The 16,386-nt window shown below is 38.4% G+C and overlaps 1 protein-coding gene across 2 annotated transcripts in view; it reads right to left on the reverse strand.

Moving 5' to 3' along the window:
- Positions 1-16,386, reverse strand: part of RELN (reelin) — a 514,773-nt gene that overhangs the window by 111,637 nt on the left and 386,750 nt on the right. For both annotated transcript variants that reach the window (XM_037001388.2, XM_073238979.1), the window contains exons 21-24: positions 12,035-12,227; positions 11,143-11,255; positions 5,508-5,645; positions 4,473-4,659 (exon numbers count right to left, since the gene is read on the reverse strand). In XM_037001388.2, the coding sequence (XP_036857283.2) occupies positions 4,473-4,659; positions 5,508-5,645; positions 11,143-11,255; positions 12,035-12,227 (631 nt within the window). The remainder of the gene's footprint in view (positions 1-4,472; positions 4,660-5,507; positions 5,646-11,142; positions 11,256-12,034; positions 12,228-16,386) is intronic.

The raw sequence follows: 16,386 nt of genomic DNA on the forward strand, positions 1-16,386 counted from the left end.
GGGTCCCGTTGTGCCGGGGCTTGTATCTTATCCCCTTTGCGAGGCGCTGGGTTCTCGCAGGTGTGAATGTGGTCTGGATGTTGTCCTGTGTCCTCTGGTCTCTATTTTAGGAAGTTGTCTTTGTTAGATTTTCATAATTCTATGTGGTTTTGGGAGGAGAGTTCCTCTGCTCTACACACGCCACCATCCTGGCTCCGCCCCTCTACATGCACTTTTAATTCTCCTTGTTGATGTGAAACACTGTGAGAAACACCTCCGAGATTATGAAAATATGGCTCAAAGTTTTCATGCCCAAAGGTCAATACCTGAAGAATGGTTTTGAGAAGAAAAACTGCAGAACCTAGCTGGTTAATTCCAATTTGACAAACTTCTATGAAAAACTTGGCAGGTGGAAATGAGCCAGAAAGCTAAAGATCTAAGGTGAGGAGAATTATAAAAATCCAATTAACACAATTAACTGGCTGGAATGATTGGTCTATTGTGAAATTCACAGAGCAGTGCTTTTTTCCCCAGAAAACTCTGGTGTTGGTCTACAGAGGTTTCGAGACAGTGTTTGTTGGGATTTTTGTAAATGATGGAAAATATCATACAAATGCTTGATTTGGCATGGAAGATGTTTTTTTCCTAGAGAATAGCACAGATCATTTTCTTTTGTTCAGTGACCTGAAATACTGAACATTGTTTTAAAGGGAAGAAGAAAAAAATAAAAAGAAAGAAAAAGACAAAGGAAATGGCTCATGGCAAACATTTTTATCAGGATTTAGAATCTGATGTAACACATATTTGTAGTTTTCTATTATACTATGACCAATGTGTTCATGTGTGTATTTGTAGACATATATGCACCTAATGTGTGCGTGAGTGTGTTCTGGAGTCACAGGTTAGGATCTCCTTGTTCCTGGAGTGTGGAAAATAGTCTCCAACTACCCTCCCAATATTCTAGGTTAAAATGGATCACTGCTTTAAGGGTTTAGCTAAATCAAATTTTAAAGGCAGTGCCTTCAGAATCTAGAACCTTTATAGTAAAACCTCTAAAACACTTATGAAACTTCACCTTTTGCCTCCCGTTAAAATCTTCTTTAACGGAAATGCCCTTAGTAAAATAATTCTACTCTATCTACTTGAAAATAACCATTTCTTCCGAACCTTTTGTTGTTTTCCAATTTTCGTTCATTTGTTCATTCATTCTTTTCTTCAACAAATGAGTTATTGGGTGCCTGTTATACCAGGCACAATACCATGTGGTACAAAAGCAAATGAGAGAATTTACAGATATGAGGAGTGCCAGTAATGACAACACAGGGCTGCAGATCAAGCTCTGTTCTTTGCTGAGTCACATTTGGTCATAAGATCACTTATACTTTTCTAATCTATTCAGTCTCAAGAGTGTTTACTGATATGCAAATGCCTATCACAAAGCATGCATTTCTGAGTTGAACATCTTATCTAGAGTTTGGCTCAGTCAGCAGGCCTCTGCATGTGCTGAATACTGAGAATGAAAATAAAACATGATCTATATGCATATAGAACACAAATAAGAGAGCAATTCAAAGAAAGGAGAGATCAGTTTAGTTCGCCATAGTCCCTGATAGCTCCACGGAAGCAGCAGGATCTGAGCCGTATGCTGCAGGGTTTATAGGAATGCAGACATGAAGGAAGGCATAATGGTGGGCAGTGGAGACCGAGCAAAAAATCACAGGACACCACTCCCCAGGATCTGTGGTTGGCCAGTCAGAAACCTTCCCTAGATCTTCCTGTGGAGCTGCTGAGAAAGCTCTGTGGCCATGGCTCCACTCTCATAAAGGAAACCAAGCCGAAAACAGTTTACTCTCAAGGAGAGAGTTCTGTGGGCATTTGAGTTTCTGGTTCCAGACATCTCTGAGGCCAGTTTAACTGATGCCCTCTCTGTGTTTTGATTACATGAGCCAAACCTCTTTTTGCTTAAGTTAGTCTCTCTCACTTAGAATTTAAAATAGATCTGATGCAAGAGAAAACATTTGAAAAAAAGATCCTCAGATATTTTAACAAAAACTTAGAGAGAGAGCTGGATTAGAAAGGGAAAAGAATGATTTTTACTTTTGAAATGCTGATTTTAAGTTAGTGGGAAGGCATCTGTGTGTGTGATGTGTGTGTGTGTGTGTGTGTATGTACATAGAAATATTCAATGATACCTATTTGCAATTTATTCTCATAAAATGTAATTATGATTGTTAACATTTATTGAGCTACTTCTATGTGCCCAACAATATTCTTTATTCTTTACCTATATTATTTCACTTAATCCTTCCAACATCCTACCTTACAGTTGAGAACTAAGATACAGAAAGATGTTGTACCTCTGCAAGATGAACTAATTAATGAGCTTTGAAGCCTAGGTACCCACCCAGATAGTTTGACTCCAGAGATCACCTTGAATTAAGTGGAAGAAATATTGATATGTAATCTATATGTTTACAATATTTGTGTGTTTGCACACATTTACTGCAGTGTTTGGTTACATCTTGGTTAAGAATTCATGATCTTGTTTTAAAATTGATACTTAAAGGAGACATGATATTCCCATTTCTGCACAATTATACAATGTATATAGATCTACATTGTATATTGGTCATTTATTGACTATTACCTCTTTGACCAGGGACCTTCAATGTCAATAGATAGGAAATAATGTTAAATGGAATCCATCCCTGATTTTCTATTATCCCCTATTTTGTTTGCTTTCTGATTCTTTGTTCTGCACCTGCATCAAAACAAAACCTGCACCTATTTTTGCATTTGCATAAATTAACTTGTTTTGGATTTCTGCCCAGATTCCACAACATATCAGCCCTACAGCATATCACCCACACCTGTGTACTTGTTATGTGACTTAGGGATATTTCCAGTTGTCCTAGAATTGTGGCTATAGTCCCAGCTGGAAAGAAGTAGTGTTGAGCACCTGACAGTCTAAAGAGAGCTGCCAGTTACTAGGATTAGATACGCTGCTCAGGAGAACTGGACCTGCTTCCCCTTCCAGTCTTTCTGAAGACTACATAGAAAGATGGATTGGAGGAGGGAGAAAGAAAAGAATGTCCCGCCTAGACCGTAGTAAGGGAGAAAAGGGAGGTGGTTCCCCCTCCCCCATCTCCAAGCAACATGGCGTGGGGGCGTTCTAAGGGAATCCGTGTTAGGGATTCTGGTTGGCACCAGCATCTCCAGTTGGTGACTATTGATCTGTCTGCCTAACCTGGTGCTGCCAGGAGGGAAGCCGAGCACTGCCAGAGGAACTCCTACATAGTCTCTGTTACGGACTTCATGTTTGTGTCCTGGCAGATTCATATGCTGAAAGCCTAACCCCTAAAGGGATGGTATTAGGAGGTGGGGCCTGTAGCAGGTCACTAGGCTGAGGGTGAAGCTGTCATGATGGCATTACTGCCTTTCTAAGAGAGAGCCTGCTTTTTCTTTCTGCTCTTTCCTCTCTGTGAGGATACATGAAGGTGCCTGTCTGCAAACCAGGAAGCAGGCTCATACCAGACACCGGTCTGCGGGTGCCTTAACCCTGGATTCCCAGCCTTCAGAACTGTAGGAAAAGAGCATTTGTTTTTGGGCCACCCAGTCAGTGGCACTTTTGCCATAGTTGACTGAGCTGACTATGAAAATCTCACATTAGTAGACACCATCAGCAGCCCCTAAACTGAGCCGAAACAGGACCCAAGAGGTCTGCTCACCAGGGACAGCTGGCCAGCTCCCTGGGGACAGCCTGCACGTCCTAACCCCCACCATCATCCCTCCTTCCTCCTATTGTATCTACAGATAAATGGGTTGACAAACTTACCCAAGTGCTTTCTGTGTGCGAGGCACTGTTCTACATGACTTAGAAGTACTGACTCATTTACTCTGCATACTGACCCTAATGAAGTAGATGCTCTTGTTATCGCCACTTTAAAGATGAGGAAGCCAAGTCACAGAGAGGTTAGGGAACTTGTTCAGGTCACACAGTTAGGAAGCGCTGGAGTCAGACTGAGGCAGACAGTCTGGTTCCAGAGTGGCTGCTCTTAATCTCTAATTCCACCTTCTCCATCACAATCATGGCCTCGCCCACAACCCTCTGAGGGCTGGGGTGAACAGAGATCAAGACCCTGTCCCACTCAGAGACCCTCAGGACCCAAGTCAGGCTGGCACTGGGGGACAGGACAGCAATGAGATTTAAGTCAGGTGCAAGAGCGACAGGAATTTTAAGCTGGCCCAACCTAGATTTGCAGTGACCAACGATGATCATAAAACTGTAAGAATTTCCCAAATGTACATTAAAGGATAGGAATTTGACAAAGCCCAGTTATAAGCTGGGAGTGTGGGGAAAACCAAAACTATCTCATATTTGTACCTTCTGAGTTCAGACTGCTCCATAATCAGTCACATACTGAAAGCCCTGAACACTTGTTCTCATGAGTTAGTCACGTTAGTCATTACGTACTCCCAGCTCTTAGCCATACCTTGCTGAAATACAGAGATGATCCAGAAGAGACGACCCCACACCCTTGTTCTGGTTTTACAATTTCTCCCCCAATAACTTCTTGCCAGTCAGACTCCCAACCATTCTGATTCTCAAAATCTGACATAATCGTGGAAGGAAGAGCAGCTTCTGGGTGGCATTCAGGGCCGTGGTATCCCTGGTCACACCTGGAGAGCAGAGGGCCACGTAAACAGATCAGAGTCTCATCTGTGAAGGCCATGGACGTGTGTCTGCAACATTTCCTGGGCCTCATGTCTGCTCAGGACTTTGCTGTCACCCTAGATTTTTCTCTGCAGTGTTAATCTGTGGCAGGAACAACTTTCAATTTTTCACACCACAAAAAAACAGCAGAATACTTTATTAAAAGAAATAGTGCTGTAACAGTAGAATAGAGGCATTAAGTAGTAATGAAGAATATGGTGTAATGCTCATGATGAGGGCAAGGGAAGGATAGTGGGATTTTCCCACAGCCTTAGAAAGTCACATACACATGTTTATCTGCTCAACCAACATGTAACTCTAGAGGCGTTTTAGAGGTCCTCTTTCTGATTAAATTACATCTCTTTTAGAGTCTTTTAAGTATTCGTGTGTTCCTGTCTCATTCTCATTAGCAATAATCACCATCTCCCCATGTATACAACCTTGAGCTTCTGGCAAAGTGCTGCAGGACAGCATGAAGCAGCTGTTTGGTACTTTAAGACAGCCAGGGGAACAAAAGGGACACAATAGCAAGGGTCTTTCAACTACAAAAGAGGAATTTGGGGTTAATTAATAGACTCTGAAAGTTAAACCCAAGAGACCTTGTCTTGAGATTCTGAGGCTTAGAATATATGGCTGCATACTTATTTAAATGTAGCAATATCTTTTGCATCTAGAGCAAGAACAGAAAGGGGGGTCATTTTCTTTTGGTTCTTTCACTATTTATCAGTCTGTCTATATAACTCAGGTGACAACTGCTGTGCGTATCCTTATAAACACAAGTCCTAGAAGTGATCACACTTCCTGACACACGTACCTGCACACACCGTGGTCGCAGGAGCCATGCCCATTGCACATGTTTGAGCACTGCTGCCCAATGTAAATGTTGTCTAAAGCCCACTCATCTTGGGTTGTGTAATAGCTCTGACTCCAACGGAAGCGGGTGGCACTGGACCTAGGTAAAGGGGACAGTAATGAAAACAGTATTTTAACTGACATGTGGTAGCACAGATAAGGGATGTAAGAGTTCAAAATCCTTCAGATAAGGAACTTGCTGGAATTTGTATTCAGCTGCCAGTCATTTTTCTTTAGTAGTTTAATTTCCAATCAGTTATTTTCCAATTCAGCAATTCTGTTATGAAGCAAAGTTAATAAGAAACCTGCTTATTTTGTATATATCTGAATCTTAATTTAATTTGAGACATTTTAAAGAAAAACAAAATATCTGATTTTTTGTTGTGCAGAGATTTGATGCTAGGAAAAGAAAGGAAGAAAGTATATATATATGTGGATATATATATATGATAGCTATTAAATGGCCTCTCACAGATAAAAAGGTGAAACACTTAGAGTAATAAAATTTTTTTATAATAGTCACACCAATAGTTATTGGAAGGTTTCCAATTAGCTCTCAACAAAAAACAAAAGTTTTGTGTGGGGGTATTGTTTTGGCTTTAAGGGGACATGCTACAATGTACTGTAAGTTAGAACACCGGGGTGCTAAATTCTGCTTACTATTTCTGAAACATTAATTTGCTTAGGTTTCATGGACAAGTTGATGTTAAGGGGAGATAAAAAGTTAAACACTGTATTACACATAGAGAAACATTTGGGATCTTGATTCATCTTAATCAGAAAGTTTAAAGAAGAGGATATTCTGAGAGCAATGGCAAGAAGGTTTCCATTCACTGTACAAAGGTCTTTTAAAATTATATGTTATTTCCACTTCTAGGAATTTTCAGGGTTCTGTGATTATTTTTTTGCTCAAAGTGCAAAGTCCTTTGTTTTTGTTGAAAAGGATTTGCAGGATTAACATGCTCAGTTCCATTGACTAAACCCTCCCCAAGCACACTACCTACCGATCTACTTGATCTTTAACGGCTCTGAACGATCCATTAAAGACTACTGCATCAATTACCCCCACATTAAATCCTCCCTAAGTATGTAACAGACTGTTAAAATCCAGACTAAGCCTTTATTGTTTACCAATGGTCTGTGGCTAATAGGTTGCATTTTCATTCCTACTAGGATAATTCCAGGATTCACTGAGAAGCATCTGGTAGACACCAGTTTGCTGCCTCTTGGTGCTCATGATGGTACAATGAAACAGGTGCACCTCCTTTGTGGTAACAGTTTATATTTGTAATCTAACAGCCATCACAATTTCAGTCCCAGGAAGAAATGGTTTCTAGAAAAGTCCACTATGAAAGTAGGTATACTGTCTTAGAGTATAGAATCCTACAGAAAATAAGTAACTTCAGACTCATGCACCAGTGTCATGAAGAGGGGAGATGACTACATATTTTTAAGGCCAATTATAACTTGAGTCAAGTTTACAGCCACAAGTATTTAAACTGTGAGGTTATGGGCAGACAGGGCTATTCTGGGTCTCAATAGTTTGTCCAGGAACAAAATGAATTAGATTTACAAAAAAAATGCTAAAAAAATTGAGCTGATGGGTAGATGGACAAGTCAAGCAAAGGGCAGCCTTATTTCTGATTCTGTAGGTAATGGAGTGAAGAATGTGCCAGAAGTCAGGGGACCCAACCCACAGGACCACGGCTCTGTGATCTATCATCTGGGTGACCTTTAGTAAGAAATTTAAGCCTTCAGGGGCTTCTAGTTCCTCACCTCTCAAAAATAATGGCTTGGGCAAACTGATTTCTAAGATCCAATCTAGCTCACAAATTTAATGATGGGTGGTTTGTTGGCCTAGGTGATAGTTTATTTTCTTTGCAGTCACATGGCATGTGAAACTCATGCAGTACATTATTTTGAAGTTTTGATATTTCAAACATTAAAATGGGGATGGAGGGTTTCAGAAACTGCCCCAGATTTCCCAGTTTATTTATGCTTCTGAACAGTCACTAGTAAACACATTCTGAATTCTTTCTCTAAGCAAATTAATCTTTACATGAGTCTTTTGAAAAATGCAGACTTTTGAAAAATGTATTGTTTCCTTAAGATAAAAAGCTTAATGTGAATTATTCCATTTAAAATTAGAATCGACAGTTTAATGTGCTTATGTTAATTAACAGAAAAGGAAGCAAAAAAGAGGCTGAATATTGACTTCACTTTTAGTGAGAACAGAACAATTAATTGTGTGAGCAATCTCCAGCTGATCACACGTGAGAACTCAAGGTGTGATCTCACTGATTTGCAGCTGCAGCACTGCTAAATTTCACCCCCAATAGAAATATTTAATTTGCCAATTCTCTTTCTCTCTCATAACAAAGTATTCTTAGGAGGAAAATCTTGCACACTTTGGATTAAGTCTGGATATGGGACTACTGTTGTGTGGATCACGTTGACATGCATTTAAACTCTAAACCCTATGGATTCCCAAAAGCAAAGAAACTTCCTTGTCTTTGATTATTTTCCCACATAAAACTTCTAGAATGGAATAAAATAGCATTGAGTCATCTCTTGATAGTCAGGTTTCCTGAGCAATCACAGTAAATGAAGGCTGACTAAATTGTATTTTCCATCTTCAGTGTTACTGTAATTACATTTACCCAATTATTCTGAAACTCATTCAGTCATTAGGTATAGATTTGTTTATGAAGTCCGCAACTGACAGCTGTTTGGGTCTCATTAGGCCCCATCCTTCTGTAAATGTCTCTCATAAAAACAAAATTAATTTTTTCATTGGGTAACAAATGTTCAGTTCATACACAATATAATTTCTCAGAGCAGGTGCATATATACTCAATATTTCCACTCTAAGAGTCCTAGATAGCATTATTTTCCAAAGTTAACAGATCTTTGATAATATAGGGACCAGGTTTGTTTATATGTGTTCAATTATATAGTTGCATATTTTTAAATCAAATAGCAGAACAAAGATTTGCCAAAAGGAGTACTGCTTTAAACTAAACTGTACTCTGTTTCCCCAGTGTTTGAGAAAAACATGCTACTTGCAAAAGTTTGAAATGAAAATAACGTTTTCAAGAATGCCTAGGAAAATGAATGTCCTTTATCCTTAGAGCAGAGCTATAAAGCATTATAAAGGCAAATAACCAGTTGAACAAAATTAAAAAAAAAATAGAGCAATAATGCTTAGTTTAAATATTAGTAGGAATGTTAAAATAAATATCCTATTCAGTTGTTTGCTTTTAAAAATACTTCTACTTTCTTAACCCAGAGCTCTGAAGGAATTTAGAAAAGCAGAATTCAATTATCAAATCTTACATATACTTAAAGGAATTGGTTGGAGGAATAATCTAGACTTTTTTTTCTGTTTGTACAGATATCTTGTAATAAAACATTTTGTTAATGCTTTGAATTAAATTCTATTTAATTAAACTTCTATTTAATTCCCCAACATTTAATGAGCACCCCACCTATGCGGCAGGCATGGTGTTGGAACTACAGAGTTTAAGAGTCAATATATTTCTTCTCAAGTGTCTCATACACATTGATGAGAATTGACCTTTTATTACCACACCAAAACTTTCACCTCAGTGGTACTATCTTTTAAACTAAGAAATAATATTACAATGTACAAATGTATAATTTGTGTATAAAACAACTTGCAAAGATTTTTTTTTGATAAAGGACAATATTTTTTGGATACTGCCTAAATAGTTCATAATATTTCTAGATGTCATAAGACATCTCTAAAATATACTATCAATACTACCTTACCATCATAATTTTGAAATTGTATCCCATGTGTCAATGACTAAAAAAATCAGTTTTTAAAAATGACAGTAATATACTTAATAGCAAAATAATGAGGAAAAAAAAACCTTAGTTGCTTTGCACTGACTCTGACCAGTCTTGCTTTTTATAATCTTGATAGATATGCTTGGAATATCATTGAAATTAATAAAAGTCTTGATTATATTCCCAGCAGTTGACATAAAAGAGTAGGATGTTAGAGAAAGCAGCAACTAGTAACTTTTAATAAAAGCATCACTAGAGTATCCAGGAAATGGCTCACTGTTGGATGTTAAAAAAATCTCTGGAAATCAAATTTCAAGCATTTGATTCCAACTGAGATAATGATAAATCCTTAAAAATAATCAAGGAGGCATTTTTATATAGTGCAGAAACTCAATCTTCAACTAAAGGAGGTATAATAAAAATTCTAGGTTGTTACCTAACCAATTGTTTTGTGTAGAGCTGAACTTTTATATAAAATCATCTGAGAAGGGTTTATTTCATAATTCTCAATACAAGAGGACTCTTGGAAGGCAGATACAACAGAATAATAGAATTCTTGTCTGTTTTATGCTTTTTTTCTATTACACAAATCCATAATCTCAGAATGCCAGTAATTGTAAGGGACCTTTAACACATCTAATTAAACCTCTTCATCATCCTTATAAGAAATAAGGCTTGAAAAGGTTGTGAATGCTTAAAATCATGTAATTAATCATTGGTCGAGGCACGCTGAGCACGCAGGCCCTCTGCTGCCTAGTCCAAGGCTCTTTCTAGGGGGTGTCATTCTGTCCAGGGTTTTAAATAGGATTCATAGATTTAACTTTCAGCCCAAACCTCTTTTCTGAGCTCCCAATTCATAAGTCCAATTGGCCTCTGGACATTTCTGCTTGGATAGATAAGTATCTCAAACTTCACATCACAGAAACAGAACTGTTAATTTCCTGCCCCAAATTCACTTGTTCTCCAGTCTTTCCCATCTCAGTCAGTGATACTCTGTATCCAGCAATTTTCCCAGGCCCAGAATTTAGAAAATGCTTTTGAGTTTTCCCTCCCTCATAGCCCCCATCTAGTCCATCAGCTAGCACTATTTGATTAAAAATATATTTCACACATGATGGCTCTTGCTGTATCTGCTACAATCCTATTCCATGCCGCCTAAATATCCAATGCCTGGAACCCCCTGGCTGGTCTCCTTGTCTCCAGTCTTTCTCCTACAGTCTGTTTCTCACAGTGCTCAGAGTGATTAATTTAACATGAAATGATGTAACATTGGGGGGAAAATAAGCTTTTCTCTTTCACATTATGAAATGTTAAACTTTCTCCCTAGGCACTGAGGCTTCTACTTCCTGGGAGCTGATTTTTATTGTTACTGGAAGAATGTAAATAGAGCAAACAGGTGTATATTAAGCTTTTGAAGTAAAAAATGAGGCTTTGCAGTGAGAAAAGAGCTTTGCAGTCCCAAGTGTCTTGACATAGGAGTTTTTAGATCCCTGTATCATTCCCTTTTCTATGTCAAGCCTAAAGGAACAGGCCCACTGAGTTCTCCATAAAAACAGAAGTTGAGTAAAAAGGGAAATCAGGACAAGCTGGGACAGTTCAGGAACCAAATTTTCATTAGTTCTGCTTTTCAAATATGCTCATTCTTGAAGAAAGATCTGGTTCTATTGATGATGAAAAAAGAAATGCATCTTTCCATTGTGCTTAACTCTTCTTTCTATGCAAGTTATGCTAGCAGAGACAGTAATAGTCAGAGTGACAGCCGGATCTGCGCTGGCATCTCTCACCAAGTTTTCTGGGGTAGAAGCACTATGACTCTTCTCCACTGGGTGAACTCACTGGCGTGGTACATGCTGGCTGATGTGAATTCCTGACAACTTGGCATACTTGGAAGGCATTCCTAGAAGAGAGTCAGGTAAAAATTAAACTCAGCTTTTATTTCTTTCAGGGGCAATATGTTTACTTGCCATGAGTGAAAAAGACCTTGGAGAAGTGAAATTTCATATTCTTAGCCATTTGTAATATGGATGCAATCCATAATTTTTCCTTCTGTGAAGCTAAAATATTTGGGAAATAATTGAAATAAGATGCCACAGTGGAATTAAATGTCCTCCAGTTCTCACATGTAGTAACAGAAATGGATTAGGATCCATTTTTTGACCTAGTATCATAACATTGGAATTTGGTAAAAAACTTACTTTATTTACTATGATATTTATACATTTATTGCAATGTTAGAAGCACATTTTAATCCAAGAAACTGGATGTTTGTATTTCCTTCTTTTTTTTTAAGGTGAGAGATAACGTATTTTTAATATGGTCTACCTAAAGGTAAAGGGACTTAGAAAATAATAGATGAAGACATACTATATGGAAAGAAAACTAAAAAGACAGAAGTTTATAGAGAAAGAGGTTGAGAGAATATCCAAAACACCATCATAGAGAATCCAGTCCTGAAGTTATTCCCATTTTTTTTTTACAATTTTCAATTATCCCTTAGTATCTGATAGTGCAGAATATGGCATCCTTGTAATCCATTGCTGACTTGATGTCAATTCTCAGTTCCAAATAACATTGTTCCTTTTCCTCCAGACCCAAACTTTTAGAGTTGTAATTCTTTGCTTCCTGTTTCAAAAGAAGGAGGCTACCTGTCACAAGCTTCAGAGAAAACAGATTTACCTCTTGGACAAGGTGCCAGGTAAGGCCGTGGTTGGTCGAATACTCCAGTTTCACCTGGTTGTCCATGTGTGGAGTGTATTTCTGGCCACAGCCCATCACCAGACTGAACTGAATCATATAGGATGCTCCTATCTGCATTGACTGTGTTTCCACATAGCGCATACTTGAGGCAAGTTTAGAATCTCCTGTAAAACTGAAAGATAAAGGTGGAAATTAGAAAATTAAAAACAGCAATGTATTAGGGAAAAACTAAGCTCTTCATTTCATATCATACATCAGAAGAGTTTAATTTACTTAAACCTTGACAAAGTTTCAGTCAATCTACTCAATGCCATTTAAAACAATCTGCTTATCAAAGAAGCAACATTTTTGTTAATACCCAGAGTTGTTAAATATGTTTGAAGATGGGTATTCACTTGTATATTGCTCATAAATATAAAGCCTTTGATGCCTCAACCTCATTTCTGGGACTCTATCCTAAGGAAATAATTTTAAATTCAAAGATAATTTTATAAGGCATGATGAATATTGCAGGTTTAATTGTAATTGCAGGTTAAAATAGCAATTGGTAACCATTTCAGTGTTAAACTATAGGGAAAGTGGAATGCTTAAGTAATTACACTGGTATAGCTTCTTGATGGATTATTCATATTTCAAATATTTATGAAGGTAGTACAATCAAATGAACATGTAGATAAAAATAAGTTTTAAAAAGTCCACAAAATGATGCATAAAGGAATTCACCAGAATGTTTGTAGTGGCTGTGGTTGATGATGAGAAAGCAGATAATTTAAAACTTTCCTTTTTTTTTCTTATTTTCCAGTCATTAATGCTTGTGCATTAAACATGGACAACATCATAATGTAGCTTTAATCGTGTGCCTCAAGTCAATAAAATTCACGTTTTACTGAATCCCAGTTGAGTACTATGCAACTGTAAACTGTTTGAAGGCAGACACAGTTGCTTTGTAAGAGAAAACTCTTCAAGGAATTTGTAATCTATCAGAGGAGAGAAAAATATGGACACGTTTTCACTGTAGTTAACGTGGGTCAATGTAAGTATTCCCCGGGCCAAGCACACTGGCCAGCATAGATCACAGCACTGCTGTTATGGAGCAGGTCTGTACTGCTCCTCAACAGTAAATCCTAGCAGTCAGGGGCCTTAGCTGACATAGACAAAGGAGACAATGCAGTACTCTATGGAATCTTTGAGGCATTTAATATTTTAAAAATATTATATTTTGCCAAATCAGCAAAATGGGGAGTTAACTATTATGATTTGCTTCTTGCAGAGATTAAGATGTTTTTTAAAGAAGGAATATTTCCCACACAGAGCATCATCATGGGCTTGGGTTCAAGGTTATAAAATGTACGAAGCTTTTTTCCTACCAGTGACTAATCACTATTTAATGGTTTTAAGTGAAGGTTTTGCACTTGGACAATGAATAGAGGAATAGAATGTAAGAGCCTCAATCTCCGCGTTAGCTGAATATTCAGTAAAAGGAAGGGAAAAGTCCTATCAATACTGTTGGTTTTACAGATCTAGTGCTTACAACTTGTTTTTTGTTATTAATAAAGATGCTCACCAGTTGTTGAGTTTAGGTCATATACTAAGATTGTGCTAAATGCAATACCCACATTATCTTCCTCAGTTCTATCCTTACATGTGAAGTAGGAATCATTATCTCTATTTAACAGTTAAGGAAGTGGGGATAATAAGCGGTAGAGACTCAAGGAAAAATCAGCTTTGCCTGACCCCAAAGTTCTAGCCCAATACACTAGCTCTTGGTCCTTTTATTACTCTAAGATGGAGACGAAATCACTGCAGTGTTGAATAATCTTCATTTACAGTTAAAGATTATTAACTTTCAGTTACTATGCAATGATACTGTGATGTTAGAGATATAAAGTGGTAATTGCTGCTATGTGTTAGGGCATATGGCATGCAGGCTAGAAAATATAAAATTGCATAATGCAATTTTTAGCAATATTACAAAATAAAGAAATCAACATAGAACAAAAATACTAGTAAGCTGTGCAGGCACGGACTTGGCTACATAATTCTAAAGTCTTTTAAATAGGTATAAAATCTTGAACACATCTCCCTGAGAAAAATGAATGCTGCTTTTAGCTTCAAGGGTTAAATGCTCTTTCTAGTACCCTTTATGACAGAGGTAATTGTAGGCAGCCAACGAGGCTTCATTTGAATTGTTCACTTTAAAGGCATACTATATATTCTGGTCATCTGGGGGATAAAAAGACACAGTGCAAGGTAGACCATGGGTGGAAGGTTCTGCGAGCCACACAGGGCCATGTAAACTTTGTTCACTCATGTCTTAAGTAGTATTTCACCACCCTAGCATTTATGAAATATGCAATAAATTTAAAATTATTTTCACAACCAGCTCCTTGTAAATCCCTCTCTTCTGAGATGGTGTAGTGTCCTCAAAATTCTATACAGAAACAGGAAGAAATGCTGCATTTTGCAATTATTGTCTGCACCTAACTTTTGCACAGTTACAAATTAACCATGAACTTGACTGAAGAGAGGAAGTATTCAAAGATGAGAAGGAATGTGTGTTCTGTGAGCTGCCTTGACAAGAACAGCTTCTAAAGGTGCCAAGACATCCAGAAAGATTCATGATAAAAATTCTATAAAAGGACAAGAGGCTTCACTTTAAATGAGGGCAGTTAAACAGTGAGAATAAAAGTTTTAGTTAGCGTGAATATCTGTTCCACCAGTAGGTGGGCAGACGTTGCTCGGTAGGCCATCCAGCTGCCAACCCCAGCCTCTTTTCTCCTGTCACCTTCTTGTGACTGGCCTAGGACTGTCCACTCCACCACCGAGTCTTCACCAATGGGACATCAGTGAAACATGCTAGGTGAATTTACTCATTCAGCTTTCATATAAGCTTTTCAGAAGGGGAAGATGGACTGGCTGGCATGCCCTTCTGCCTGTCACTCTCACTGTCTCCCCCTCCTTCCCAGTGGGGCAGGAGTGTCTTGTAAAAATAATGGAACAAGCATGCAGATGGAGGTCCCTCTTCTCTCTCCTGAGATGGCAGAGTAGAAAGATGCAGAGACCCTGGGGTCCCAACTGCCTTGCAAACCTGCTTACCAGTCCTCACTGCCAATCTTAGGGCAATTTGTTATGAGGGACAAATAAGCCTCTTCACTTCTGTGGATGCCATGGTCCATCCTTTCTTACTGCTTATGTTGTAACCTAGCACTGAATGCATTTCTAACTGCTACACCTGCATATTTCGTGGTACTGTATGATACCTACCTGATGTCTTCATTTGAAGCAAAACAGCACAAGAAAAGCACAGACATCTATGCCTTAAAATCTTGACCATTCATAGTACAAGTTCACTCAGTTGTTTATAATTTATTCAAGACTGGCTGAAAGCCAGTAATGTGAGGACTGTTTTTTCCCTCCTGAATACTCTGATGTTCACACTCAGGAGTTTTAGGGGAGAGAATTGAATAGACTGCCATCCCTTTAATTTCCAAAACTGCTCCTCTTGGCTGCTTACCTAAGTCCAGATACATTTACAAAGGCAAAAATGAATCTGAACTTCTTCTCTGCTATAATCACAGAAACAAAAAAGAACAGTCCACACCAGCATTTTGAGGAGAAATTCTTGAGACAGAATGCATTGGGAATCAGGAGGCTTAGTTTTATTCTGTTCATTTGCAAGAGCAGCTCACCAATAAAAGAACAATAAAAAAGCTCTTGCATCCAATTACAAGATTTAATAAGAAAATGGGAATAACTCTTTCCACTAGGAGTAAATTGCCTCTCTGTGCCTTTTCATTTTCACCTCTAAAAAGGCTAGCAGGCTCTCAGTTATCACTGTGGTAAAATGAATGACACCATAACGTCACTTGAGTCTCCATCATTCTATACTTAGCCCACAGCATAACTCCTCCTGCCCATCCCTTGCTTAAGCTCATGTCTTGCTGAGGATCTACTGTCCTGAGCAGGCTGGGGGGCCTCTCCACAGGGAGTGATCATGTCTCCTTCATCTCTGCCTCCCCTAAGGCACTCAGAGCCCTGTGCACCTCACAGAAGCATGTGGCGTTGGTGCAGGACACCATGGTTTTCCACCAGCTGGATGATCTCATCTGACTTTTGAGTCAAACCCATGAGGGATTCTTAACACCATGTCCTGGAGAAGGAAAACCCAGAGGCTGAGCCATGAGCCCAGGGTCACATAGTTACTAAAAAGCTAGAAACTAGGCCTCCTGATTTTCTACTATGTCATGCTGATCAAAGGCACTTACAGAATGTTAAATAAAATAAGCACATGAGTGAGGTCTCTCAACTGGGGAGATGATGGCAAGCTTTAC

This window comes from Manis javanica, chromosome 6, assembly GCF_040802235.1.
Source record: "Manis javanica isolate MJ-LG chromosome 6, MJ_LKY, whole genome shotgun sequence".
Taxonomy (NCBI): domain Eukaryota; kingdom Metazoa; phylum Chordata; class Mammalia; order Pholidota; family Manidae; genus Manis; species Manis javanica.